At 38.7% G+C, this 27,778-nt stretch overlaps 1 protein-coding gene across 1 annotated transcript; it reads right to left on the bottom strand.

Moving 5' to 3' along the window:
• Window positions 1–91: 91 nt before the first annotated feature.
• LOC308300604 (uncharacterized protein) lies at window positions 92–26,059 on the bottom strand. The gene is made up of 11 exons (XM_080744476.1): window positions 25,864–26,059; window positions 24,245–24,755; window positions 23,992–24,152; window positions 23,687–23,907; window positions 22,915–23,312; window positions 22,717–22,789; window positions 5,616–5,758; window positions 4,669–4,734; window positions 4,154–4,202; window positions 1,136–1,210; window positions 92–1,035 (listed from the first exon to the last, which is right to left on the bottom strand). Exons 6-11 carry the CDS (start codon window positions 22,745–22,747, stop codon window positions 755–757), a joined length of 645 nt encoding a protein of 214 aa, XP_080600602.1. The 5' UTR covers window positions 22,748–22,789; window positions 22,915–23,312; window positions 23,687–23,907; window positions 23,992–24,152; window positions 24,245–24,755; window positions 25,864–26,059; the 3' UTR covers window positions 92–754.
• Between the last annotated feature and the right edge of the window lie 1,719 nt (window positions 26,060–27,778).

The raw sequence follows: 27,778 nt of genomic DNA, 5'->3' as shown, positions 1-27,778 counted from the left end.
TCAGAGCCTGATGAGTTAAAGACTGATATCTCCTCTGACCAAAGGGGGAATGCCCCTTTAGACTAGTGGTTGTCTAGTGGCTAGTGGCTCAATTGTCTCCATTCAAGTATTTATTACAGTACAATGTTTTGATTAAAGTACCCGTATAGCAAAATAAATATGATACAAAATGTATTCCCAGTTTGTCACACAACAGAGTAATGTGCTATTAACCAACAGTTCGAATTTTAACGATGAGAAAAACAGTTAGACTAGGGAATGTTGTTGTCGCCTTAGGTGTGATTATCCAAAACGTTTGTCTTTGGAGTAGCAGTTTGAGCCTATCACCCTCTCTTACAGATCTGGGAATTACATTGATGAGCATGATGTTTAAATTAGTTTGGATTTGAGTGTCCAGCTGTTTCCCCCTCATATCAGTAGCACAGTTTGATCCAGGTTTAGGAAATAGCAGAGCTTTTCTCAGCTGTTCTCTGTCTCTGCTATGTTGAGTAACATCAATGAAGCTTTAGTAATAGCAGTCTATAAGGTTTTCAGCTCCAGACCATAAAGATACATTTGGTGTCTCCCCAGGAGCCAATCTAACAAAAATACATTATTTATGGGACGTTTAAAAAAAATACAAAGTAAAAATAAAAACTGGACAAGTACTGTCCAGTAATGTTTCACCCTAAATGAGGAGTGAAGTGTCTCTGGAATGCATGTTTTTGTGCTTATATAGAAGTTCTAAAAGCCATGGTTTAAAGCAGTGAGGGCTTCAGTCCTCCTCCAATAGGAAGTCTATATCATCAGGTACCAGCTCTGCATCTAACTCTACCAGCTGGGAGTGCAAGCAGGCAGCAGTGGCATTTTTCCCCTGGCATTTTCTCCAGTAGAGCAGCATTTGATAAACTCTAGCCACATGGTCCCGTGGATGGTCTATCTCAATCTGCTGCATCTTCACCTCAGAGATTCCCAGCATGGTGCCGATCTTCTTCCATGTGTTTCCAATTCTATGAGCAACCTGCAGCAGCTGTTTCTCTGTGACCATCCTAGAGCCTGTGAAGTTAGGGAGAGTTAGGGAGTTATGGTGACAGGTTTCTACCATTAACTCTGAGGATTTGACTGTGATAGCCTATAGTATAGTATAAGAACCCACCAGCCTTGTCTTTACACAGGACGGTCTCTTTTGACTCTTCTTGAGCTTCTATTCTTCCTATGCATTCTGTTATTCCTGGTGTACAGAAAAACAAACATTTCTGTTCAATATACTGTATATGTTTTTCTTTCTTTTTGATCAACAGACAATGTAAATGACATGTATTTATGAAATGATCCTCTGTTGTAATGTTTTCTATGAAATGACTTTGTCCTCAGCCAGTGAAACATTTACATAAAAGGAACAACTGTTCTAAAATGCAATTCTTTTATAAATACATTGCAAATGCTGTTTAATACCTTTTCACATGTAACATTGTAGATATACTATAGATATTAGAATATACACAGGTAATAATACCATGAAAGAAAGTGTATACAGTATGTACAGGTTGTGCATTAAACTCAGTTATACAATCATGGTGATTCACTGAGGATAATTATCTATGCAGAACGATCTGCAGGCCAAACATGGCAGAAGGAGGACATGGTGATATAGACAACATGCCTGGCCACGCCCCCTACTTCCGACCGGAAGCCCTTTTTTGGGCTTGATCGTAGCGCGATTTCCTGTTTACGTTCATCTGATCTGATTCTCCTCTTAACTAATGAGACGGGATTGTTTTACTTTGTAATTTTACTTTGTAACTTATGTTAACAATGTCACTTAATGGCAACACTCATCCACTCTGCTGATAAATAAATGAGTTGTGACGATACACACCTGTTCTGCCATCATTCAATGTTATGAGTTGGAGGGGGAAAAAAAGAGATCTCAATTGAAACAATTGCCATAGGCTTTCTTGGGCGTATGCTTTTAGTTGACCTTGTACTAGTGTACTGTCATGAAACTACCTTTTTTCATATGCAAACTTCTTAAAAAATAACGCTATTTAAATTGTTTCAAAAGCTTTATACCCTGTATATATAAAATGTCACAATGCGACATAGCTTTTTACACAATGCTGTACTCCCTCCAACTGCATGTCATATTATATGTTCGCCATTTTAAACTGTTTTTATTTTATTTGACACTTGCTTTGGCAATATAAACATGTCTTCTCATGCCAATAAAGCTCCTTTGAATTGAATTGATATAGGCCTACAAATAAACAGATTTGTGTATTTGAAAGCAAGCATTGAACCTAATCAGTATTTCATGGAAGCGAATGTTGTATGATTTCTAGCTAGCAAACCTTTTCCCTTCAGAACGCTGGTTGATCATGTCAAACGTTGTCATCTCCATTCTCCTCTGTTCTGGGATGAAGTCACAGTTGGCTTGTGTTGTGTGATATGCATTAATGTTTTTACAAATAGGCCTGTCAACAACTCAACCCACTCCAGAATAGACATAATACACATTAGCCCACCTATTATGTGCATCCTATGCTGTGTTCATTTCACTATATCACTGTAAATCATCGATTTAATCCTAATCAAGGCAATATAAATATCCATTCATATTTAATGCTCATTTAATCATTAAATCCTAAACTGTCACGTCAAAACAATGAATACATTTGGCTTTAATAGATACAAAAACAAACTGGATTAATTGAAAATGACAAGTGTTTAAAAGCATTCCTTCAAAGCATCATTGGGAACATTCCTTATCTCAATAACACAATATACAGTACAACATTTGAAACCCTCAACAGTAAAAAAAAAAAGGCATGGACAAGTCAAAGAAAAGTGTGTATAAATATTTTATTGCAATAAATATGATGAGGAGACCCTCACATCTGGCTTCATTGGTCCTGGACGTACAGTACAGGTCTGAAAGACAGAAAACAATTGCATTCACAGATACAACACAACAGCGAAGAGCTTGTATTTCAATTATAATCAATGTTGTGTTGTCACAAGTGAAAATAACTTGTACTTAGTTGTAACAAGAGTAGTCCCCATACAGTAAAAGATCGTAGCTAACAAGGCTAATTAGCTAGCATGAGAGTTTTACCTTGTTGTTGTTGTTGTTGTTGTTGTTGTGAGTCGTGCTGCTTCTCTGGGGAGTTTGCTGAGTTTAGGATATGTTAAGGATGTCATCAATACTATTAACTGGTGTAGATAGAATAAAAACATCGAAGATAGCGGTGCGCTTGCATATCAAGAGACCATGACCGCAGTCACCGCACCATCTGACAGCTGGAAAAAAAACCTCCGTTGGTTTAACCCTTTCAGTTCATTGTCATAATCTTTTACTGCAGCGCTGGGCAGTGTTGCCAAAATTTGTGAGAGAAATAAGCCAAACAAGCCAACTCTTGCAATATAAATAAGCAAAAAAAACAAGATAGTTTAGGTAAATAAATTGACTTGGCAACACGTTTATATGCATGTCTGACAGAGAGAACCCGGAAGTTCCCTTTCGACTTGGGGGCGGGGCGTCCCTCCTGCAATCGGCCAGGAATGTTGTCTATAGACCAATGATCCTAACATGGTATATAGAGGACATGGTGATATAGACCAATGATCCTAACATGGTATATAGAGGACATGGTGATATAGACCAATGATCCTAACATGGTATATAGAGGACATGGTGATATAGACCATTGATCCTAACATGGTATATAGAGGACATGGTGATATAGACCAATGATCCTAACATGGTATATAGAGGACATGGTGATATAGACCATTGATCCTAACATGGTATATAGAGGACATGGTGATATAGACCAATGATCCTAACATGGTATATAGAGGACATGGTGATATAGACCATTGATCCTAACATGGTATATAGAGGACATGGTGATATAGACCAATGATCCTAACATGGTATATGTAGGACATGGTGATATAGACCATTGATCCTAACATGGCATATGGAGGACATGGTGATATAAAGTAGCCTACATTCCCAGGCCTTTGTCTTGAAATACAGTGTGACGATGGATTTCAATACATGCTAGGTGTCGAAGGATGGGCCATTTGTGATCAAAAGTACAATAAAATGTATGCTTATAATGTAGTCAATTAAATTAAAGGAAACATTTGAGATTGTCTTGTGAAATACCTTTGATGGAGCTGCTCTGCACAGAAACCAGTCTCTCTTCTGGAAGACTCTGTAAATGATGAAAACACAACTCTGTAAGAATCATCAACAGGTTTTGTTGAAATCAACTTGATGTCTCCAGTGTGGCTACAGCTGTTAAACAGGTGTGTTTGATAACATGAGCGTATGATCCTTTCAGTGTGTCAGTGTCTTTATGAATTAAGCAACATTACAGGGGTGTGCCATGCATTATCTGGATTATCGGCATGCCAGTGATGCGGTCAGCAAGCAAGCATCACTGAAGTGCCAATAATCACCGTAAAGCACACCCTCTCCTGTTCGATTATACAACAGTTACCATCAAAATCTAACATATGAAAAATCATCAGTGTTGGGCAAGTTACTTTAAAAAAGTAACTAATTACTTTACTAGTTACTGCTCTGAAAAAGTAACTAGTTACGTACTAGTTACTACATTATAAAAGTAAATAGTTACTAGTTTACTGGTAATTTTACTTTAATATTTTAAATAATACCTCTACAACGTTCTTGGGGGAGGGTGGTCTTTCTTGGCGGGGGAGGATGTGGTCCATAGAAGGAGACTAAAACACAAACAACACAATGTTTGCTGTAAACAACAGCACAAATCTACATCTGTAGATATATCATCTTGAGGTATCACCATTATAAGCTCCCTGCAGCCATCTGGGATGCCATCTTGAAAATGGCGGTTTTCTGGGAGGTAGATTTTGGTTGATTTTTAGTATGTTATTTAGCATGCCCAATAATACCAGGATCCATTGAAAAACCTTATATATATAGCCTATTGACTCACCTAAGAGGAGTTCTGAAAAACACTGTCTGGTTTTGTACTACCCCTTATAGATTATCACAGGGATTACAGGCGAATATTCCTTAGAAATGGAATTCCATCTATAAAAAAGGCTAATGATTCAAAATGGAACAGTATTGCTGCATTCTGATTGTTTTGAGATGTAGGGACACTACCTGTAGACTATGAGGTAAAAACAACCAGCAGGTAGAAAATGACAAAGGATTGACTTGGAATCTTTCAAGGTTCGTGTCCCTTAATGGATCAATTTCATGAACTCTGGAAAATCCATTTCATGAAGGGGACATCCTAAAGATATGGAAAAAACGGTGTCCTGTGTTGTTCTACCCCAGGGAGGGGTATAGTAAACTTTTGGTTCCTCTGCTAATAATAGTGTCATTCTACTAAAAGGCATAGCAAAGTTATGACCACAGTTCGATCTCCTAGGGGGTATGAATATGAATCATGTACTCTTATGTTTTCACATTATACAGTAGTACACAAACTGACAACTTGTTCAAAGTGAAATTAATTTTGAACAACATTAAATATATTAATTGATTATCGCTAGAGAGACACACACAGAGTCAGAGAGAAAGAGACAGAGACCATACAAGTTGTAATGTGTGTGCGTTGCGTGTGTGCGTGTACCTGGCTATCAAGTGTGATGAAACTCAGTACAAAACTCCTCATCTTGGGTAGAAAAACAGAGTTGTAAAACTGGATGATGTCACCACGTTCCTCCTCTCCTGATTGGCCAGAACCAGCGTCACCCTGATTGGCTTGTTCTGCAGCTGAGGATTGAGATGAAGAAATAATAAATATTCTAAGTTGACCCGGGGTCTCCCAGGGCTCTATACTAGATCCACTATTTCCTTTGAAGTAACCTATCTCTTTGAAGCAACCTATCTCTTTGAAGTAATCTCTTACACAAGATATTAGGTATAGATCTGCTATTTTCAGCCCCAGAATAGAAACGCTAGGGTTCAATGTGTTTTATGGTAGGAGGTAACACTGACCAATTCAAGTCAGATGTTCTAAAAACATCAGCTAAATTGTGCCAATATTCAAGTGAACCTCAGAGGATGTTTCGTTTCTTCAGTTTTATAGATGATTATTGATTATGTTGTCAGTTTTTACTTTTTATTTCAGACAGGAAATGAAGAGAGACAGGAACCAGAGATGGTTACATTATGCACTGTATCAACTTTTTCCACAATTCGGAAGTTCATAAGTGTGTGTGTGTGTGTGTGTGTGTGTGTGTGTGTGTGTGTGTTTGTTTATTTAAACGGATCCCCATTAGCTGACGCCATTAACGTCAGCTAGTCTTCCTGGGGTCCAAGACATTAAAATACACTAGAAAATATTGTTCCTTCGAAACAATTGTGGGCTCGCTTCAAGCCAGAAAACAATGGCTATAAAAGTACAAAATGTCAAGATCGCAGGCAGTGCTCTCTTTGACGTTACTGACGTCAAAGATTGGTCCATTTTGTTCCAAAAATGTGTTGTGCAAAAGTTGACCCGCTGGTGGCGCTATAACAGGCCAATGTGAGAAGGGTGGTATCTGTTCCTTGACCTATTGGGAATGTGCTTGCAAGATTTCACACACATTGCAGGCTGTGTTCATGATTTGAGGTGTTTTTGGCCTTGGCCACTTTATCGCTGCTTGCAGCTATATTTATAATTATTATTATATATTTTTGTGTGTGCACTTCATAGGCATATTAGATAAAGGTCCTTAGATTGTGTGTAGAATGTTTCATGCAAATTGCTAAAAAAATCCTAACGGGTTTAAGCATTTCACAAACTGCTCAAAATGATATAGCGCCCCCCTTTGGCCAATTGGAGTAAGATTGGTTTTAGTGATATTTGGACTAACACTCTACATCTTTGCCAAATGCCATGAACATGTTACTTTGCATGTATGATTTAGAGGCAGAATAATAATTTGCATAAAACTGCAATATTCATTGAATTATTAAAAAAAGCATGTTTCATTTTTTTTTTTAAATCCGATCTGACAGATCTTTAGATATTGGTCCAAAGTTCATGTAAAAAAATGTTTTGTGGACGTGACGCGAAAATTCCAGAATAAAAGCGGGTTTAAGTGTTTTACAAACTGCTCAAAATGGCGAAAATCGAAGGGCGGAGCTTACTTAACAAAGACAGATGTCTTCCGCTCGAGTCAAAGCACGCGTGTAAGCAAGTTGCATGACTTCAAACGAAACGAGTCATGACTTATGCCTGTTTGAAGTTTGAATTTTCAAATGCTTCGTATAGCGCCCCCCTTTGGCCGATTGGAATAAAATTGGTTTCAGTGATACTTTGACTAACCCTCTACATCTTTGCCAAATGCCATGAACGTGTAACTTTGCATGTATGATTTAGAGGCCGAAGAATAATTTGCATAAAACCGCAATATTGATTGAATTATTAAAAAATTATATTTCACTTTAAAAAAAATCTGGTTGATCAATCTGACCGTATTGGTCCAAAGTTCATGTGAAAAAGGTTTTGTGCGCGTAAAGAAAAAACCCAGGAGGAGATAGATTTTTACTGTTTTTCATATAATTCCAAATTCTGGGGGATCTAAAGGTCAGAGGTCAAAAGTCAGAGGGTAAAAGTTGTTCGGCATGAGGAGACGCATACGTGTATACAGGTTTCATGGCTGGACCTCAAACACAGCATGAGCTATACCTGTTCAAAGTTCGCACTTTCGAAGGCTTCCTACAGCGCCACCATTTGGCCGATTGCTGTAAAAAGTAATAGCACACGTCGCAACAGTAAGCTGAACAAATTGATGTTTTTATTTTCATTTTTTCACTAAGTATGTAGGAGTTGAAAGCGGACAAAGTATTGAGGAGAACTTGATATGTCTGATAGATAAAATTTTCGCATCACGTGCACAAAACTTTTTTTACGTGAACTTTGGACCAATATCTAAAGATCTGTCAGATTGGATTTCTTTAAAATTGAAACATGCTTTTTTAAATAATCCAATGAATATTGCAGTTTTATGCAAATTATTATTCTGCCTCTAAATCATACATGCAAAGTAACATGTTCATGGCATTTGGCAAAGATGTAGAGTGTTAGTCCAAATATCACTAAAACCAATCTTACCCCAATTGGCCAAAGGGGGGCGCTATATCATTTTGAGCAGTTTGTGAAACGCTTAAACCTGTTAGGATTTTTTTTTGCAATTTGCATGAAACATTCTACACACAATCTAAGGACCTTTATCTAATATGCCTATGAAGTGCACACACAAAAAATATATAATAATAACTAGAAAAATATTGTTCCTTCGAAACAATTGTGGGCTCGCTTCAAGCCAGAAAACAATGGCTATAAAAGCACAAAATGTCAAGATCGCAGGCAGTGCTCTCTTTGACGTTACTGACGTCAAAGATTGGTCCATTTTGTTCCAAAAATGTGTTGTGCAAAAGTTGACCCGCTGGTGGCGCTATAACAGGCCAATGTGAGAAGGTTGGTATCTGTTCCTTGACCTATTGGGAATGTGCTTGCAAGATTTCACGCACATCCCAGGCTGTGTTCATGATTTGAGGTGTTTTTGGCTTTGGCCACTTTATCGCTGCTTGCAGCTATATTTATTATTATTATTTTATAATTTTTTTGTGTGCACTTCATAGGCATGTTAGATAAAGGTGGTTAGATTGCGTGTAGAATGTTTCATGCAAATTGCAAAAAAAATCCTAGAATAAAAACGGGTTTAAGCGTTTTACAAACTGCTCAAAATGATATAGCGCCCCCCTTTGGCCATTTGGGGTAAGATTGGTTTCAGTGATATTTGAACTAACCCTCTACACTATTTTGTCATGAAAATGTGACTTTGCATACTGTTTTAGAGGCAGAAGAATAATTTGCATAAAAATGCAATATTGTTTGAATTATTTAAAAAAAGCATGTTTCAATGTTAAAGAAATCCGATCTGACAGATCTTTAGATATCGGTCCAAAGTTCACGTAAAAAAAGTTTTGTGCACGTGACGCGAAAATTCCAGAATAAAAGCGGGTTTACGCGTTTTACAAACTGCTCAAAATGGCGGAAAATTGAAGGGCGGAGCTTACTTAACAACGACACAGATGTCTTCCGCTTGAGTCAAAGCACGTGTGTAACAAGTTGCATGTCTTCAAACAAAACAAGTCATGACTTATGCCCGTTTGAAGTTTGAATTTTCAGACGCTTCGTATAGCGCCCCCCTTTGGCCGATTGGAATAAAATTGGTTTCAGTGATACTTTGACTAACCCTCCACATCTTTGCCAAATGCCATGAACGTGTAACTTTGCATGTATGATTTAGAGGCCGAAGAATAATTTGCATAAAACCGCAATATTTATTGAATTATAAAAAAATTATATTTCACTTTAAAAGAAATCCGACCAGACTAGTTTGACCGTATTGGTCCAAAGTTCATGTGAAAAAAGTTTTGTGCGCGTAACGCAAAAATCCCAGGAGGAGATAGATTTTTACTGTTTTTTATATAATTCAAAATTCTGGGGGATCTAAAGGTCAGAGGTCAAAAGTTAGAGGGTAAAAGTTGTTCGGCATGAGGAGACGCATATGTGTATACAGGTTTCATGACTGTACGTATAACAGAGCATGAGCTCTATCTGTTCAAAGTTCGCACTTTCGAAGGCTTCCTACAGCGCCACCATTTGGCCGATTGCTGTAAAAAATAATAGCACACTTCGCCACTGTAAGCTGAACACATTGATGTTTTTATTTTCATTTTCTGTCTAAGTATGTAGGAGTAGAAAGGAACCGAAGTTTTGAGGAGAACTTGATATGACGGTTAGATATTGTCACTAGAAAAATATTGTTCCTTCGAAACAATTGTGGGCTCGCTTCAAGCCAGAAAACAATGGCTATAAAAGCACAAAATGTCAAGATCGCAGGCAGTGCTCTCTTTGACGTTACTGACGTCAAAGATTGGTCCATTTTGTTCCAAAAATGTGTTGTGCAAAAGTTGACCCGCTGGTGGCGCTATAACAGGCCAATGTAAGAAGGGTGGTATCTGTTCCTTGACCTATTGGGAATGTGCTTGCAAGATTTCACGCACATTGCAGGCTGTGTTCATGATTTGAGGTGTTTTTGGCTTTGGCCACTTTATCGCTGCTTGCAGCTATATTCATTATTATTTTAATATTTTTGTGTGTGTGCACTTCATAGGCATATTAGATAAAGGTCCTTAGATTGTGTGTAGAATGTTTCATGCAAATTGCAAAAAAAAATCCTAACGGGTTTAAGCGTTTCACAAACTGCTCAAAATGATATAGCGCCCCCCTTTGGCCAATTGGGGTAAGATTGGTTTTAGTGATATTTGGACTAACACTCTACATCTTTGCCAAATGCCATGAACATGTTACTTTGCATGTATGATTTAGAGGCAGAAGAATAATTTGCATAAAACTGCAATATTCATTGAATTTATTTAAAAAAGCATGTTTCAATTTTAAAGAAATCCGATCTGACAGATCTTTAGATATCGGTCCAAAGTTCACGTAAAAAATGTTTTGTGCACGTGGAGCGAAAATTCCAGAATAAAAGCGGGTTTACGCGTTTTACAAACTGCTCAAAAGGGCGGAAAATCGAAGGGCGGAGCTTACTTAACAACGACACAGATGTCTTCCGCTCGAGTCAAAGCACGCGTGTAACAAGTTGCATGTCTTCAAACGAAACGAGTCATGACTTATGCCCGTTTGAAGTTTGAATTTTCAAACGCTTCGTATAGCGCCCCCCTTTGGCCGATTGGAATAAAATTGGTTTCAGTGATACTTTGACTAACCCTCCACATCTTTGCCAAATGCCATGAACGTGTTACTTTGCATGTATGATTTAGAGGCAGAAGAATAATTTGCATAAAACCGCAATATTGATAGAATTATTAAAAAATTATATTTCACTTTAAAAGAAATCCGCCGAGATTAGTTTGACCGTATTGGTCCAAAGTTCATGTGAAAAAAGTTTTGTGCGCGTATCGAAAAAAACCCAGGAGGAGATAGATTTTTACTGTTTTTCATATAATTCCGAATTGTGGGAGACCTAAAGGTCAGAGGTCAAAAGTCAGAGGCTAAAAGTTGTTCGGCATGAGGAGACGCATACGTGTATACAGGTTTCATGCCTGTACCTCAAACACAGCATGAGCTATACCTGTTCAAAGTTCGCACTTTCGAAGGCTTCGTGCAGCGCCACCATTTGGCCGATTGCTATAAAAAATAATAGCGCACTTCGCCACTGTAAACTGAACACATTGATGTTTTTATTTTCATTTTCTCACTAAGTATGTAGGAGTAGAAAGGAACCGAAGTTCCCGTCTACTGTCTGTCTGACTGACTGACTGACTGACTGATAGATAAACTAGAAAAATATTGTTCCTTCGAAACAATTGTGGGCTCGCTTCAAGCCAGAAAACAATGGCTATAAAAGCACAAAATGTCAAGATCGCAGGCAGTGCTCTCTTTGACGTTACTGACGTCAAAGATTGGTCCATTTTGTTCCAAAAATGTGTTGTGCAAAAGTTGACCCGCTGGTGGCGCTATAACAGGCCAATGTGAGAAGGTTGGTATCTGTTCCTTGACCTATTGGGAATGTGCTTGCAAGATTTCACGCACATCCCAGGCTGTGTTCATGATTTGAGGTGTTTTTGGCTTTGGACACTTTATCGCTGCTTGCAGCTATATTTATTATTATTATTGTGGGCTCGCCTATAAAGGCGAGCACACTTTAGATGTTGTCATTATTTATCTATCAGTCATATCATGCATACTGTAGACGGGAACTTCGGTTCCTTTCTACTCCTACATACTTAGTGAGAAAATGAAAATAAAAACATCAATGTGTTCAGCTTACAGTGGCGAAGTGTGCTATTATTTTATACAGCAATCGGCCAAATGGTGGCGCTGTAGGAAGCCTTCGAAAGTGCGAACTTTGAACAGGGATAGCTCATGCTGTGTTTTAGGTACAGCCATGAAACCTGTATACATGTATGCGTCTCCTCATGCCGAACAACTTTTACCCTCTAACTTTTGACCTCTGACCTTTAGGTCTCCCACAATTCGGAATAATATGAAAAACAGTAAAAATCTATCTCCTCCTGGGTTTTTTTCGTTACGCGCACAAAACTTTTTTCACATGAACTTTGGACCAATACGGTCAGATTTATCTCGGCGGATTTCTTTTAAAGTGAAATATAATTTTTTAATAATTCAATCAATATTGCGGTTTTATGGAAATTATTCTTCGGCCTCTAAATCATACATGCAAAGTTACACGTTCATGGCATTTGGCAAAGATGTGGAGGGTTAGTCAAAGTATCACCGAAACCAATTTTATTCCAATCGGCCAAAGGGGGGCGCTATACGAAGCGTTTGAAAATTCAAACTTCAAACGGGCATAAGTCATGACTCGTTTTGTTTGAAGACATGCAACTTGTTACACGCGTGCTTTGACTCAAGCGGAAGACATCTGTGTCGTTGTTAAGTAAGCTCCGCCCTTAAATTTTCCGCCATTTTGAGCAGTTTGTAAAACTGCTCAAAATGGAATTTTCGCTCCACGTGCACAAAACTTTTTTTACGTGAACTTTGGACCAATCTCTAAAGATCTGTCAGATCGGATTTCTTTAAAATTGAAACATGCTTTTTTAATAAATTCAATGAATATTGCAGTTTTATGCAAATTATTCTTCTGCCTCTAAATCATACATGCAAAGTAACATGTTCATGGCATTTGGCAAAGATGTAGAGTGTTAGTCCAAATATCACTAAAACCAATCTTACCCCAATTGGCCAAACGGGGGCGCTATATCATTTTGAGCAGTTTGTGAAACGCTTAAACCTGTTAGGATTTCTTTAGCAATTTGCATGAAACATTCTACACACTATCTAAGGACCTTTATCTAATATGCCTATGAAGTGCACACACACACACACACACAAAAATATTATAATAATAAATATAGCTGCAAGCAGCGATAAAGTGGCCAAAGCCAAAAACACCTCAAATCATGAACACAGCCTGCAATGTGCGTGAAATCTTGCAAGCACATTCCCAATAGGTCAAGGAACAGATACCACCCTTCTCACATTGGCCTGTTATAGCGCCACCAGCGGGTCAACTTTTGCATAACAATTTTTTGGAACAAAATGGACCAATCTTTGACGTCAGTAACGTCAAAGTGAGCACTGCCTGCGATCTTGACATTTTGTGATTTTATAGCCATTGTTTTCTGGCTTGAAGCGAGCCCACAATTGTTTCGAAGGAACAATATTTGTCTAGTTTTATAATGTTTTTGTGTGCACTTCATAGGCATGTTAGATAAAGGTCCTTAGATTGCGTGTAGAATGTTTCATGCAAATTGCAAAAAAAATCCTAGAATAAAAACGGGTTTAAGCGTTTTACAAACTGCTCAAAATTATATAGCGCCCCCCTTTGGCCATTTGGGGTAAGATTGGTTTCAGTGATATTTGAACTAACCCTCTACACTATTTTGTCATGAAAATGTGACTTTGCTTGTATGTTTTAGAGGCAGAAGAATAATTTGCATAAAAATGCAATATTGTTTGAATTATTTAAAAAAGCATGTTTCAATGTTAAAGAAATCCGATCTGACAGATCTTTAGATATCGGTCCAAAGTTCACGTAAAAAAAGTTTTGTGCACGTGACGCGAAAATTCCAGAATAAAAGCGGGTTTACGCGTTTTACAAACTGCTCAAAGTGGCGGAAAATCGAAGGGCGGAGCTTACTTAACAATGACACAGATGTCTTCTGCTTGAGTCAAAGCACGCGTGTAAGCAAGTTGCATGTCTTCAAACGAAACGAGTCATGACTTATGCCCGTTTGAAGTTTGAATTTTCAAACGCTTCGTATAGCGCCCCCCTTTGGCCGATTGGAATAAAATTGGTTTCAGTGATACTTTGACTAATCCTCTACATATTTGCCAAATGCCATGAACGTGTAACTTTGCATGTATGATTTAGAGGCAGAAGAATAATTTGCATAAAACCGCAATATTGATAGAATTATTAAAAAATTATATTTCACTTTAAAAGAAATCCGCCGAGATTAGTTTGACCGTATTGGTCCAAAGTTCATGTGAAAAAAGTTTCGTGCACTTGACGCGAAAATCCCAGGAGGAGATAGATTTTTACTGTTTTTCATATAATTCCGAATTGTGGGAGACCTAAAGGTCAGAGGTCAAAAGTTAGAGGGTAAAAGTTGTTCGGCATGAGGAGACGCATACGTGTATACAGGTTTCATGACTGTAACTCAAACACAGCATGAGCTATACCTGTTCAAAGTTCGCACTTTCAAAGGCTTCCTACAGCGCCACCATTTGGCCGATTGCTATAGAAAATAATAGCACACTTCGCCACTGTAAACTGAACACATTGATGTTTTTATTTTCATTTTCTCACTAAGTATGTAGGAGTAGAAAGGAACCGAAGTTCCCGTCTACAGTATGATATGACTGATAGATAAATAACTAGAAAAATATTGTTCCTTCGAAACAATTGTGGGCTCGCTTCAAGCCAGAAAACAATGGCTATAAAAGTACAAAATGTCAAGATCGCAGGCAGTGCTCTCTTTGACGTTACTGACGTCAAAGATTGGTCCATTTTGTTCCAAAAATGTGTTGTGCAAAAGTTGACCCGCTGGTGGCGCTATAACAGGCCAATGTAAGAAGGGTGGTATCTGTTCCTTGACCTATTGGGAATGTGCTTGCAAGATTTCACGCACATTGCAGGCTGTGTTCATGATTTGAGGTGTTTTTGGCTTTGGCCACTTTATCGCTGCTTGCAGCTATATTCATTATTATTATTTTTTTTGTGTGTGTGCACTTCATAGGCATATTAGATAAAGGTCCTTAGATTGTGTGTAGAATGTTTCATGCAAATTGCAAAAAAAAATCCTAACGGGTTTAAGCGTTTCACAAACTGCTCAAAATGATATAGCGCCCCCCTTTGGCCAATTGGGGTAAGATTGGTTTTAGTGATATTTGGACTAACACTCTACATCTTTGCCAAATGCCATGAACATGTTACTTTGCATGTATGATTTAGAGGCAGAAGAATAATTTGCATAAAACTGCAATATTCATTGAATTTATTTTAAAAAGCATGTTTCAATTTTAAAGAAATCCGATCTGACAGATCTTTAGATATCGGTCCAAAGTTCACGTGGAGTGAAAATTCCAGAATAAAAGCGGGTTTACGCGTTTTACAAACTGCTCAATATGGCGGAAAATCGGGGGGCGGAGCTTACTTAACAACGACACAGATGTCTTCCGCTCGAGTCAAAGCACGCGTGTAACAAGTTGCATGTCTTCAAACGAAACGAGTCATGACTTATGCCCGTTTGAAGTTTGAATTTTCAAACGCTTCGTATAGCGCCCCCCTTTGGCCGATTGGAATAAAATTGGTTTCAGTGATACTTTGACTAACCCTCCACATCTTTGCCAAATGCCATGAACGTGTAACTTTGCATGTATGATTTAGAGGCCGAAGAATAATTTGCATAAAACCGCAACATTGATTGAATTATTAATAAAATATATTTCACTTTAAAAGAAATCCGCCGAGACTAGTTTGACCGTATTGGTCCAAAGTTCATGTGAAAAAAGTTTCATGCGCGTATCGCAAAGATCCCAGGAGGAGATAGATTTTTACTGTTTTTCATATAATTCCAAATTCTGAGGGATCTAAAGATCAGAGGTCAAAAGTCAGAGCGTAAAAATTGTTCGGCATGAGGAGACGCATACGTGTATACAGGTTTCATGGCTGTACGTATAACAGAGCATGAGCTATACCTGTTCAAAGTTCGCACTTTCGAAGGCTTCCTACAGCGCCACCATTTGGCCGATTGCTGTAAAAAGTAATATCACACGTCGCCACAGTAAGCTGAACACATTGATGTTTTTATTTTCATTTTCTCACTAAGTATGTAGGAGTAGAAAGGAACCGAAGTTTTGAGGAGAACTTGATATGACGGTTAGATATTGTCACTAGAAAATATTGTTCCTTCGAAACAATTGTGGGCTCGCTTCAAGCCGGAAAACAATGGCTATAAAAATACAAAATGTCAAGATCGCAGGCAGTGCTCTCTTTGACGTTACTGACGTCAAAGATTGGTCCATTTTGTTCCAAAAATGTGTTGTGCAAAAGTTGACCCGCTGGTGGCGCTATAACAGGCCAATGTAAGAAGGGTGGTATCTGTTCCTTGACCTATTGGGAATGTGCTTGCAAGATTTCACGCACATTGCAGGCTGTGTTCTTGATTTGAGGTGTTTTTGGCTTTGGCCACTTTATCGCTGCTTGCAGCTATATTCATTATTTAATTTTTTTTTGTGTGTGTGTGCACTTCATAGGCATATTAGATAAAGGTCCTTAGATTGTGTGTAGAATGTTTCATGCAAATTGCAAAAAAAAAAGTCCTAACGGGTTTAAGCGTTTCACAAACTGCTCAAAATGATATAGCGCCCCCCTTTGGCCAATTGGGGTAAGATTGGTTTTAGTGATATTTGGAATAACACTCTACATCTTTGCCAAATGCCATGAATATGTTACTTTGCATGTATGATTTAGAGGCAGAAGAATAATTTGCATAAAACTGCAATATTCATTGAATTTATTAAAAAAGCATGTTTAAATAAAATAAAAAATCCGATCTGACAGATCTTTAGATATTGGTCCAAAGTTCACGTAAAAAAAGTTTTGTGCACGTGACGCGAACATTCCAGAATAAAAGTGGGTTTAAGTGTTTTACAAACTGCTCAAAATGGCAGAAAATCTAAGGGCGGAGCTTACTCAACAAAGACACAGATGTCTTCCGCTTGAGTCAAAGCACGCGTGTGAGCAAGTTGCATGTCTTCAAACGAAACGAGGCATGACTTATGCCCGTTTAAAGTTTGAATTTTCAAACGCTTCGTATAGCGCCCCCCTTTGGACGATTGGAACAAAATTGGTTTCAGTGATACTTTGACTAACCCTCTACATCTTTGCCAAATGCCATGAACGTGTAACTTTGCATGTATGATTTAGAGGCCGAAGAATAATTTGCATAAAACCGCAATATTGATTGAATTATTAAAAGAATATATTTCACTTTAAAAGAAATCCGACCAGACTAGTTTGACCGTATTGGTCCAAAGTTCATGTGAAAAAAGTTTTGTGCGCGTAACGCAAAAATCCCAGGAGGAGATAGATTTTTACTGTTTTTTATATAATTCAAAATTCTGGGGGATCTAAAGGTCAGAGGTCAAAAGTCAGAGCGTAAAAGTTGTTCGGCATGAGGAGACGCATACGTGTATACAGGTTTCATGACTGTACGTATAACAGAGCATGAGCTCTATCTGTTCAAAGTTCGCACTTTCGAAGGCTTCCTACAGCGCCACCATTTGGCCGATTGCTGTAAAAAATAATAGCACACTTCGCCACTGTAAGCTGAACACATTGATGTTTTTATTTTCATTTTCTGTCTAAGTATGTAGGAGTAGAAAGGAACCGAAGTTTTGAGGAGAACTTGATATGACGGTTAGATATTGTCACTAGAAAAATATTGTTCCTTCGAAACAATTGTGGGCTCGCTTCAAGCCAGAAAACAATGGCTATAAAAGTACAAAATGTCAAGATCGCAGGCAGTGCTCTCTTTGACGTTACTGACGTCAAAGATTGGTCCATTTTGTTCCAAAAATGTGTTGTGCAAAAGTTGACCCGCTGGTGGCGCTATAACAGGCCAATGTAAGAAGGGTGGTATCTGCTCCTTGACCTATTGGGAATGTGCTTGCAAGATTTCACGCACATTGCAGGCTGTGTTCATGATTTGAGGTGTTTTTGGCTTTGGCCACTTTATCGCTGCTTGCAGCTATATTCATTATTATTTTTTTTTTTGTGTGTGTGCACTTCATAGGCATATTAGATAAAGGTCCTTAGATTGTGTGTAGAATGTTTCATGCAAATTGCAAAAATAAATCCTAACGGGTTTAAGCGTTTCACAAACTGCTCAAAATGATATAGCGCCCCCCTTTGGCCAATTGGGGTAAGATTGGTTTTAGTGATATTTGGACTAACACTCTACATCTTTGCCAAATGCCATGAACATGTTACTTTGCATGTATGATTTAGAGGCAGAAGAATAATTTGCATAAAACTGCAATATTCATTGAATTTATTTTAAAAAGCATGTTTCAATTTTAAAGAAATCCGATCTGACAGATCTTTAGATATCGGTCCAAAGTTCACGTAAAAAAAGTTTTGTGCACGTGGAGTGAAAATTCCAGAATAAAAGCGGGTTTACGCGTTTTACAAACTGCTCAATATGGCGGAAAATCGGGGGGCGGAGCTTACTTAACAACAACACAGATGTCTTCCGCTCGAGTCAAAGCACGCGTGTAACAAGTTGCATGTCTTCAAACGAAACGAGTCATGACTTATGCTCGTTTGAAGTTTGAATTTTCAAACGCTTCGTATAGCGCCCCCCTTTGGCCGATTGGAATAAAATTGGTTTCAGTGATACTTTGACTAACCCTCCACATCTTTGCCAAATGCCATGAACGTGTAACTTTGCATGTATGATTTAGAGGCCGAAGAATAATTTGCATAAAACCGCAACATTGATTGAATTATTAATAAAATATATTTCACTTTAAAAGAAATCCGCCGAGACTAGTTTGACCGTATTGGTCCAAAGTTCATGTGAAAAAAGTTTCATGCGCGTATCGCAAAGATCCCAGGAGGAGATAGATTTTTACTGTTTTTCATATAATTCCAAATTCTGAGGGATCTAAAGATCAGAGGTCAAAAGTCAGAGCGTAAAAATTGTTCGGCATGAGGAGACGCATACGTGTATACAGGTTTCATGGCTGTACGTATAACAGAGCATGAGCTATACCTGTTCAAAGTTCGCACTTTCGAAGGCTTCCTACAGCGCCACCATTTGGCCGATTGCTGTAAAAAGTAATAGCACACGTCGCCACAGTAAGCTGAACACATTGATGTTTTTATTTTCATTTTCTCACTAAGTATGTAGGAGTAGAAAGGAACCGAAGTTTTGAGGAGAACTTGATATGACGGTTAGATATTGTCACTAGAAAAATATTGTTCCTTCGAAACAATTGTGGGCTCGCTTCAAGCCAGAAAACAATGGCTATAAAAGCACAAAATGTCAAGATCGCAGGCAGTGCTCTCTTTGACGTTACTGACGTCAAAGATTGGTCCATTTTGTTCCAAAAATGTGTTGTGCAAAAGTTGACCCGCTGGTGGCGCTATAACAGGCCAATGTGAGAAGGTTGGTATCTGTTCCTTGACCTATTGGGAATGTGCTTGCAAGATTTCACGCACATCCCAGGCTGTGTTCATGATTTGAGGTGTTTTTGGCTTTGGCCACTTTATCGCTGCTTGCAGCTATATTTATTATTATTATTTTATAATTTTTTTGTGTGCACTTCATAGGCATGTTAGATAAAGGTCCTTAGATTGCGTGTAGAATGTTTCATGCAAATTGCAAAAAAAATCCTAGAATAAAAACGGGTTTAAGCGTTTTACAAACTGCTCAAAATTATATAGCGCCCCCCTTTGGCCATTTGGGGTAAGATTGGTTTCAGTGATATTTGAACTAACCCTCTACACTATTTTGTCATGAAAATGTGACTTTGCATACTGTTTTAGAGGCAGAAGAATAATTTGCATAAAAATGCAATATTGTTTGAATTATTTAAAAAAAGCATGTTTCAATGTTAAAGAAATCCGATCTGACAGATCTTTAGATATCGGTCCAAAGTTCACGTAAAAAAAGTTTTGTGCACGTGACGCGAAAATTCCAGAATAAAAGCGGGTTTACGCGTTTTACAAACTGCTCAAAATGGCGGAAAATTGAAGGGCGGAGCTTACTTAACAACGACACAGATGTCTTCCGCTTGAGTCAAAGCACGCGTGTAACAAGTTGCATGTCTTCAAACAAAACGAGTCATGACTTATGCCCGTTTGAAGTTTGAATTTTCAGACGCTTCGTATAGCGCCCCCCTTTGGCCGATTGGAATAAAATTGGTTTCAGTGATACTTTGACTAACCCTCCACATCTTTGCCAAATGCCATGAACGTGTAACTTTGCATGTATGATTTAGAGGCCGAAGAATAATTTGCATAAAACCGCAATATTTATTGAATTATTAAAAAATTATATTTCACTTTAAAAGAAATCCGACCAGACTAGTTTGACCGTATTGGTCCAAAGTTCATGTGAAAAAAGTTTTGTGCGCGTAACGCAAAAATCACAGGAGGAGATAGATTTTTACTGTTTTTTATATAATTCAAAATTCTGGGGGATCTAAAGGTCAGAGGTCAAAAGTTAGAGGGTAAAAGTTGTTCGGCATGAGGAGACGCATATGTGTATACAGGTTTCATGACTGTACGTATAACAGAGCATGAGCTCTATCTGTTCAAAGTTCGCACTTTCGAAGGCTTCCTACAGCGCCACCATTTGGCCGATTGCTGTAAAAAATAATAGCACACTTCGCCACTGTAAGCTGAACACATTGATGTTTTTATTTTCATTTTCTGTCTAAGTATGTAGGAGTAGAAAGGAACCGAAGTTTTGAGGAGAACTTGATATGACGGTTAGATATTGTCACTAGAAAAATATTGTTCCTTCGAAACAATTGTGGGCTCGCTTCAAGCCAGAAAACAATGGCTATAAAAGTACAAAATGTCAAGATCGCAGGCAGTGCTCTCTTTGACGTTACTGACGTCAAAGATTGGTCCATTTTGTTCCAAAAATGTGTTGTGCAAAAGTTGACCCGCTGGTGGCGCTATAACAGGCCAATGTAAGAAGGGTGGTATCTGTTCCTTGACCTATTGGGAATGTGCTTGCAAGATTTCACGCACATTGCAGGCTGTGTTCATGATTTGAGGTGTTTTTGGCTTTGGCCACTTTATCGCTGCTTGCAGCTATATTCATTATTATTATTTTTTTTGTGTGTGTGCACTTCATAGGCATATTAGATAAAGGTCCTTAGATTGTGTGTAGAATGTTTCATGCAAATTGCAAAAAAAAATCCTAACGGGTTTAAGTGTTTCACAAACTGCTCAAAATGATATAGCGCCCCCCTTTGGCCAATTGGGGTAAGATTGGTTTTAGTGATATTTGGACTAACACTCTACATCTTTGCCAAATGCCATGAACATGTTACTTTGCATGTATGATTTAGAGGCAGAAGAATAATTTGCATAAAACTGCAATATTCATTGAATTTATTTTAAAAAGCATGTTTCAATTTTAAAGAAATCCGATCTGACAGATCTTTAGATATCGGTCCAAAGTTCACGTAAAAAAAGTTTTGTGCACGTGGAGCGAAAATTCCAGAATAAAAGCGGGTTTACGCGTTTTACAAACTGCTCAAAATGGAAGAAAATCAAAGGGCGGTGCTTACTTAACAACGACACAGATCTCTTCCGCTTGAGTCAAAGCACGCGTGTAACAAGTTGCATGTCTTCAAACGAAACGAGTCATGACTTATGCCCGTTTGAAGTTTGAATTTTCAAACGCTTCGTATAGCGCCCCCCTTTGGCCGATTGGAATAAAATTGGTTTCAGTGATACTTTGACTAACCCTCCACATCTTTGCCAAATGCCATGAACGTGTAACTTTGCATGTATGATTTAGAGGCAGAAGAATAATTTGCATAAAACCGCAATATTGATAGAATTATTAAAAAAATATATTTCACTTTAAAAGAAATCCGCCGAGATTAGTTTGACCGTATTGGTCCAAAGTTCATGTGAAAAAAGTTTTGTGTGCGTATCGAAAAAAACCCAGGAGGAGATAGATTTTTACTGTTTTTCATATAATTCCGAATTGTGGGAGACCTAAAGGTCAGAGGTCAAAAGTTAGAGGGTAAAAGTTGTTCGGCATGAGGAGATGCATAAGTGTATACAGGTTTCATGGCTGGACCTCAAACACAGCATGAGCTATACCTGTTCAAAGATCGCACTTTCGAAGGCTTCCTACAGCGCCACCATTTGGCCGATTGCTATAAAAAATAATAGCACGCTTCGCCACTGTAAACCGAACACATTGATGTTTTTATTTTCATTTTCTCACTACGTATGTAGGAGTAGAAAGGAACCGAAATCCCGTCTACTGTTGATTGCCTGCCTGATAGATAAATAATGACAATATCTAAAGTGTGCTCGCCTTATAGGCGAGCCCACAATGACAACATCTAAAGTGTGCTCGCCTTATAGGCGAGCCCACAATAATGACAATATCTAAAGTGTGCTCGCCTTATAGGCGAGCCCACAATTATAAATATAGCTGCAAGCAGCGATAAAGTGGCCAAGGCCAAAAACACCTCAAATCATGAACACAGCCTGCAATGTGCGTGAAATCTTGCAAGCACATTCCCAATAGGTCAAGGAACAGATACCACCCTTCTCACATTGGCCTGTTATAGCGCCAACAGCGGGTCAACTTTTGCACAACACATTTTTGGAACAAAATGGACCAATCTTTGACGTCAGTAACGTCAAAGAGAGCACTGCTTGCGATCTTGACATTTTGTACTTTTATAGCCATTGTTTTCTGGCTTGAAGCGAGCCCACAATTGTTTCGAAGGAACAATATTTTCTAGTTGATCTATAAAAAGCAGCCCTCTTCATAGAATTAGACTTAGGTAGTGGAAAAGTGATCAGGTTGCGTGTGTGTGTGTGTGTGTGTGTGTGTGTGTGTGTTCTTACATTCACCTCCTGAAACAGGATCCACCTCCATGTTCTCATCTGACGTCTGTTCTCTTGGACGAAGTATATACACCTACAGACACACACGCACGCACGCACGCACGCAAGCACGCACCTCAAGAATTAATAAAATTCAATGTTTTCGCGCGCCGAAGTGTGTGCGTGTGCGTGTGCGTGCGCGTGCGTGTGTGCCCTTACATGGCTGCTGGCCTGGGGTTGGCTCTTATAACACTTAAAAATGTCCTTGAAGCTGAGTGGCTGTTTGACCTGAGAAACAGACAGTTTATTAACATATAACGTTATACAGTACCAGTGTGTGTTTACATTGAATATAATATAATACCACCTTGCAGATACTATAAATACAACAGAGCAGTATCTGGTCCAGATGTCTGTCTTTCATCAGGTCGCTACAGTTGACCACAGCATGTTGGAAACACTTCCAGATCTTCCCTCTGAGCTCTGATGAGATGACCAGCTTCACACAAAGGTAGCTGAGGCACTCACTGGCCAGGTGGTCAGTCTGTTTCTTCCTCTGTGGGCTGTTTCTGTCTCTCTGGTCTCGTTCTTCTTCTCTGAGGCGTTTCCTGCCCTCTCTTGTTGGCACAGAGGAAGACAACGATGAAGATGAGTTAGGATAGGATAGCTTTCCTACCCAGCAGAGCAACTTTCCTCCACCGTCTTGGTGTCGGCTACAAAGCTGACTGCAGCCTGGACTGATGATGTAACACATGTGCCTCTGTGTGTTTAATGTTAAATTCTAACACATACAATTTACAGTTTAGCCATTTAGCAGACGCTTTTAATCCAAAGCGACTTACAATAAGCAGGTCATACATCAATATAATAAGCACGATAATATGTCAGTACATCAACAACAATACAACAAATGCATAGGAATATCAATCTTACAATGATATGTCAGTTTGTATATAACAATAACAACAGAAAATGTTTGCCTATTCCTTACCTTTTGTCTGACCAGAGGAAAGCATGATCCAAACATTCCTCCACTGTAGGTCTTTTTGTTGGGTCTTCATTGATCATCCTCTTAATGAGCTCCTTGGCAACCACATCCTGAACATCTTTTAAATCATACATACCGTTGTAAATGTTAAATTCACATATAAATCCTTTGCCAAAGGGATGTTCTCCTCCAGACAGGATGCACTAGATCAACATCCCAGCCACCTTTAGAATGAATGGAAACATTTAGTGATAGTACAGTAGGCCTATGTGTTGTACTCATTGCTGCAGAATAGACTAAACACAAACCTGGATGTCAGTGCTGCATTTAAACCGAACACCATTCTCATCATCCAAGGCCTCCTTTGCCTTCCAGCATCTTGTTCCTGCACCTCTTGTGATATGTGTTGTCCCTTTGGTCAACCGTCTGCTAATTCCAAAATCAGCCAGTCTTGCCCTCCCTTTAATATCTGCAGGGCAAACAACTTAGGGTTAGATTAATAAAAAATAAATTCAGTGAATGGTACAGAAATTATGTTCTTATTTGGCTTCTGCAGCTTACCGATCAAGACATTCTGGGGCTTGATGTCCCGGTGGAGAATTGGAGGTTTCTGAGAATGAAGTATCTTTAAACTTTTGAGAACCTGCTTTGCAAGCTGCTTCTTCTGTTCAGAGTCTGTATTCTTGATGTATTCTTCCAGTGTGTATTCACATAACTGAAGGACAAGGTATCCAAAGTACTCATCCTCTACAAAGCCCAGATATCGTACAATCGAAGGATGATCAAGCTCTGGAAGACGTAAAAAGCCTTCCTCATTCTTCAGCACATGATAGTTGGATTTTAACATTCTCTTCACTGCCACTTCAGTGCCGTCATCTCTTAACCCCAAGAACACCTCAGTTCCATCACTTCCCTTTGCTATGCGGAACTGTTCATCGTTCACAAACACAAAACTACCAACTTTGACAACTTTCTCAGCGTGTGCAAGCTTCTCTAACTGTGGTCTCCACCTTTTACTGATCGAATGCCATTTCTGTGGTGGTGATGGATCCATGTCTTTTCCTCAGAACAGCTATGGGGAGACAAAACATGTGAGCTCAATAGATATAAATATTTTAGACGTAATCTTTTTTCTTTATACATAATCGTCAATAAGACATAAGCGTAACCTGAAATGCCTCCCTTCCATGACATGAAATCCATGCCGTTACGCCACATTTCCAGTATTGATTTGATTATGCTTAGTTCAGTGTGGTATCGCACATCGAAAATAGCCGACCTCCAAGCTCACAAAGCGTCGCACTGTGATGCGATGTGAGCTTGGAGGTCATTTCCAATATTTCCATTAAGGTAAAATGATTTAAACTAGGCAACAGGATAGGTGGGCACCAAGGAAGAGTGGGTGGTGTTAAATTGACATTTTATTCCCTACAAAATGTTAAAATATAAAATATATGGCCATCTGTTATTTTGCACATTTTGACAAAATACAATCTTGAATAATAATCTGTTTCTCATGTACTGTACGCCTCAAATACCAAACTGGTCAAATTCAGGTTTTCTTAGTACAGGCTATGAGCTTATTATCTGGTGTGTCTTTAAGCATTCCATTTCCTTGTGATTATGGAAGGCTATTATATGTATAGGACGTGTTATTACAATCATATTACAGTAAATGTAATGCAGGACCTGTTGTGTTTATTGTGTGCTTTGTATAACTGTGCCAAAATACAGTTTTCTATGCATTTCAGGGGTTTTGAACCCCCACAACACCAACATCTTTTGGTCTAGCGTGCAGCCACCCGGGTTCACTTTGTTGCCCGGGAATATATGTTGCTTATTTGAATCTCTGGGAGTTGGCAGCCCTAGTTACAACATGTAGGAATGCTGGTTGCTACAATGCCTTCAATAGCAACTAAATGCTACTGTATACAGTAAGATCAGGTAGCATGCCATAAATAAACAACACAGGATTGTTGTGTTGAAAAGTCCACCACACTGGAAACAGCAGCCATGTCCAAAAGCTCTTTTTATGTCCAATTGGACCTACTGGCATTGTGTTTGGGACACCTTGTGAGCTTGTAGATCTGCTATTTTCAAAAACATATTGACACATGTTCTCTGAGATTGGAGTCCAAGTAATCAGTGTATCAAACCAGTAATTAAATGATCAAACTCACCCTGTTCAGTTCTGGATCATTCATTCAGCAGCAGCCAGTAGATCAACTTCAAACAACTTCTGCTGAGAAAACATCTCCATAGCAGTTAAACTCATAGAACTACAGTAAGAGATGAAAACATCTGGACTTTTATTTTACAGTAGATGAAAAACGAGCTCTGCTTTTGTTCGTTTTGTTCTCCTGTAGTTCTGCTTCCTAGGTCCGTGAAATGAGCAGAAAGAACGTTTCCGGTCTGGGCGCTAACAGAAATAAACCAGGCTCCAGCCTTCAAAATAAAAGTGCGGTAAATAATGTGTATTTAAAAGACACAAATGTATTTAAAAGATGAGTATATGATGTAGCCTATGTCTCTATACTAGTGTACTTCTAATAGTCCTAACACATTTTCCAGGTTCTTTCAGATTGAAATTCGTGGAATGCGAGCTATTAAAGGCCATTTAACAAAATTAATTCCAATTCAATTCGTTCTACTGTAATCCCATAAAAGAGCTATCATAGGCTAGAGCAGGGGGTTATTTTGACAGGACAGATGCAAAGTATGGTAGGCTACTATATTAATGTAATTAATGAAAATATACCTGTAACAACTCACCATAAAAGTGCTATATAAAAATACTCTGTTGCAAGTAAAAGTCACAGAATTCAAAATATACTTGAGTAAAAGTACAAAAGTATTGGCATTAAAATGTACTTAAGTAAAAGTAGGACTACTCATTGTGCAGAATTCCCATTTCAAGTTTTCAAATGTTTAAATAAATATCTTTTGAAAATAGCAGATCTACAAGCTCACAATGCGTTGCATCACAACGCATTGTGAGCCTGCAGAGGCAGGTGGCTGGGGTGCGGGTATTTTCGTAACCCAGATGCAATATGTGTATATGTAGTACTAGTAATGGTAATAGTTTACCCCTATGGGGCTTTTAATGCCGTGACATCATTTTGTAGGCAGAGGATCGAGAATCTGCCCCCAGAGCATTTTCTGTCCCTCGCTATTTTCAACAGATCCGAGACAAAAATAACGACTAAAGTATAATTCTAACACTTTCCTTTCAACAACAAAGAGAAGAAAAATGTGTAAATAGAAAAAATAGTAAAAAGATTCACGGAAACTGGGGGCAGAAATTCTCCTCTGCCTACAAAATGATGTCATACTTAACAGCCCCATATTAACGAGGTGGTTTGAGCCACAGTCCTGTCCAAACAATCTACCCCTAGGTTGCGAGTCTGAAAGCCTGGTAGGCGAGGTTAGGTTGCGAGTTGGTTTGAGCTAGAAGAGTTCATTAGTCTCTGATCAAAGGGGGTGAACATATTTTCAATCCTTTTGTTTCTTTGATGTATGGCTTGGCCATGCATTGTTTATAATGTAATGCACTTTGTTTATCACGTTTACATTTGCTGTTCAAAGCAAATTTGCTGTTCAAAGCAAATTGCCAAGTATCTTCAAAGTGGCGTCACCCATTGTGTAGTGGTTGCGCGCATTCACCGTTCCTTCTCAGTTCATGCTGCGAGTGAGAGCGGAGGGTATGTGATCGTTACAGAGTTCTGTCTATGGTGTCAGGCATAATCACCTATAACATTTTCGCCAGGTCTTTTCGCGGGGCACTTTTGCCGTGGAGGAGAGTCTTTTCACCTACCTGTCTGAGCCATTTCGCCTACCCTCAATTCTGCTGTCAGACTGTCCATGTTTTCATATTATCTATAAAGAGTTTTACAATACATACTGTAGTTGCAGCAACAATGAAGGGCAATGTGTGTTATGTATCAGAAAACACTTCTGTGTAAACTGAGGGTCGCTACATTTGTAGCATGCTGTAAAATACTGTACACTGTTAAAGCTGTTTTGTACACACTACACAGGCTGCTTTGATGTTCCCGCGGCACTCTGCGCCTCGGTGCTGTTACGTTGCATCATGTG

The sequence above is a fragment of the Nannobrachium achirus genome (assembly GCF_963921795.1).
Source record: "Nannobrachium achirus genome assembly, chromosome: 16".
Classification (NCBI taxonomy): Eukaryota; Metazoa; Chordata; class Actinopteri; order Myctophiformes; family Myctophidae; genus Nannobrachium; species Nannobrachium achirus.
This window is presented reverse-complemented; position numbering and strand designations above follow the sequence as displayed.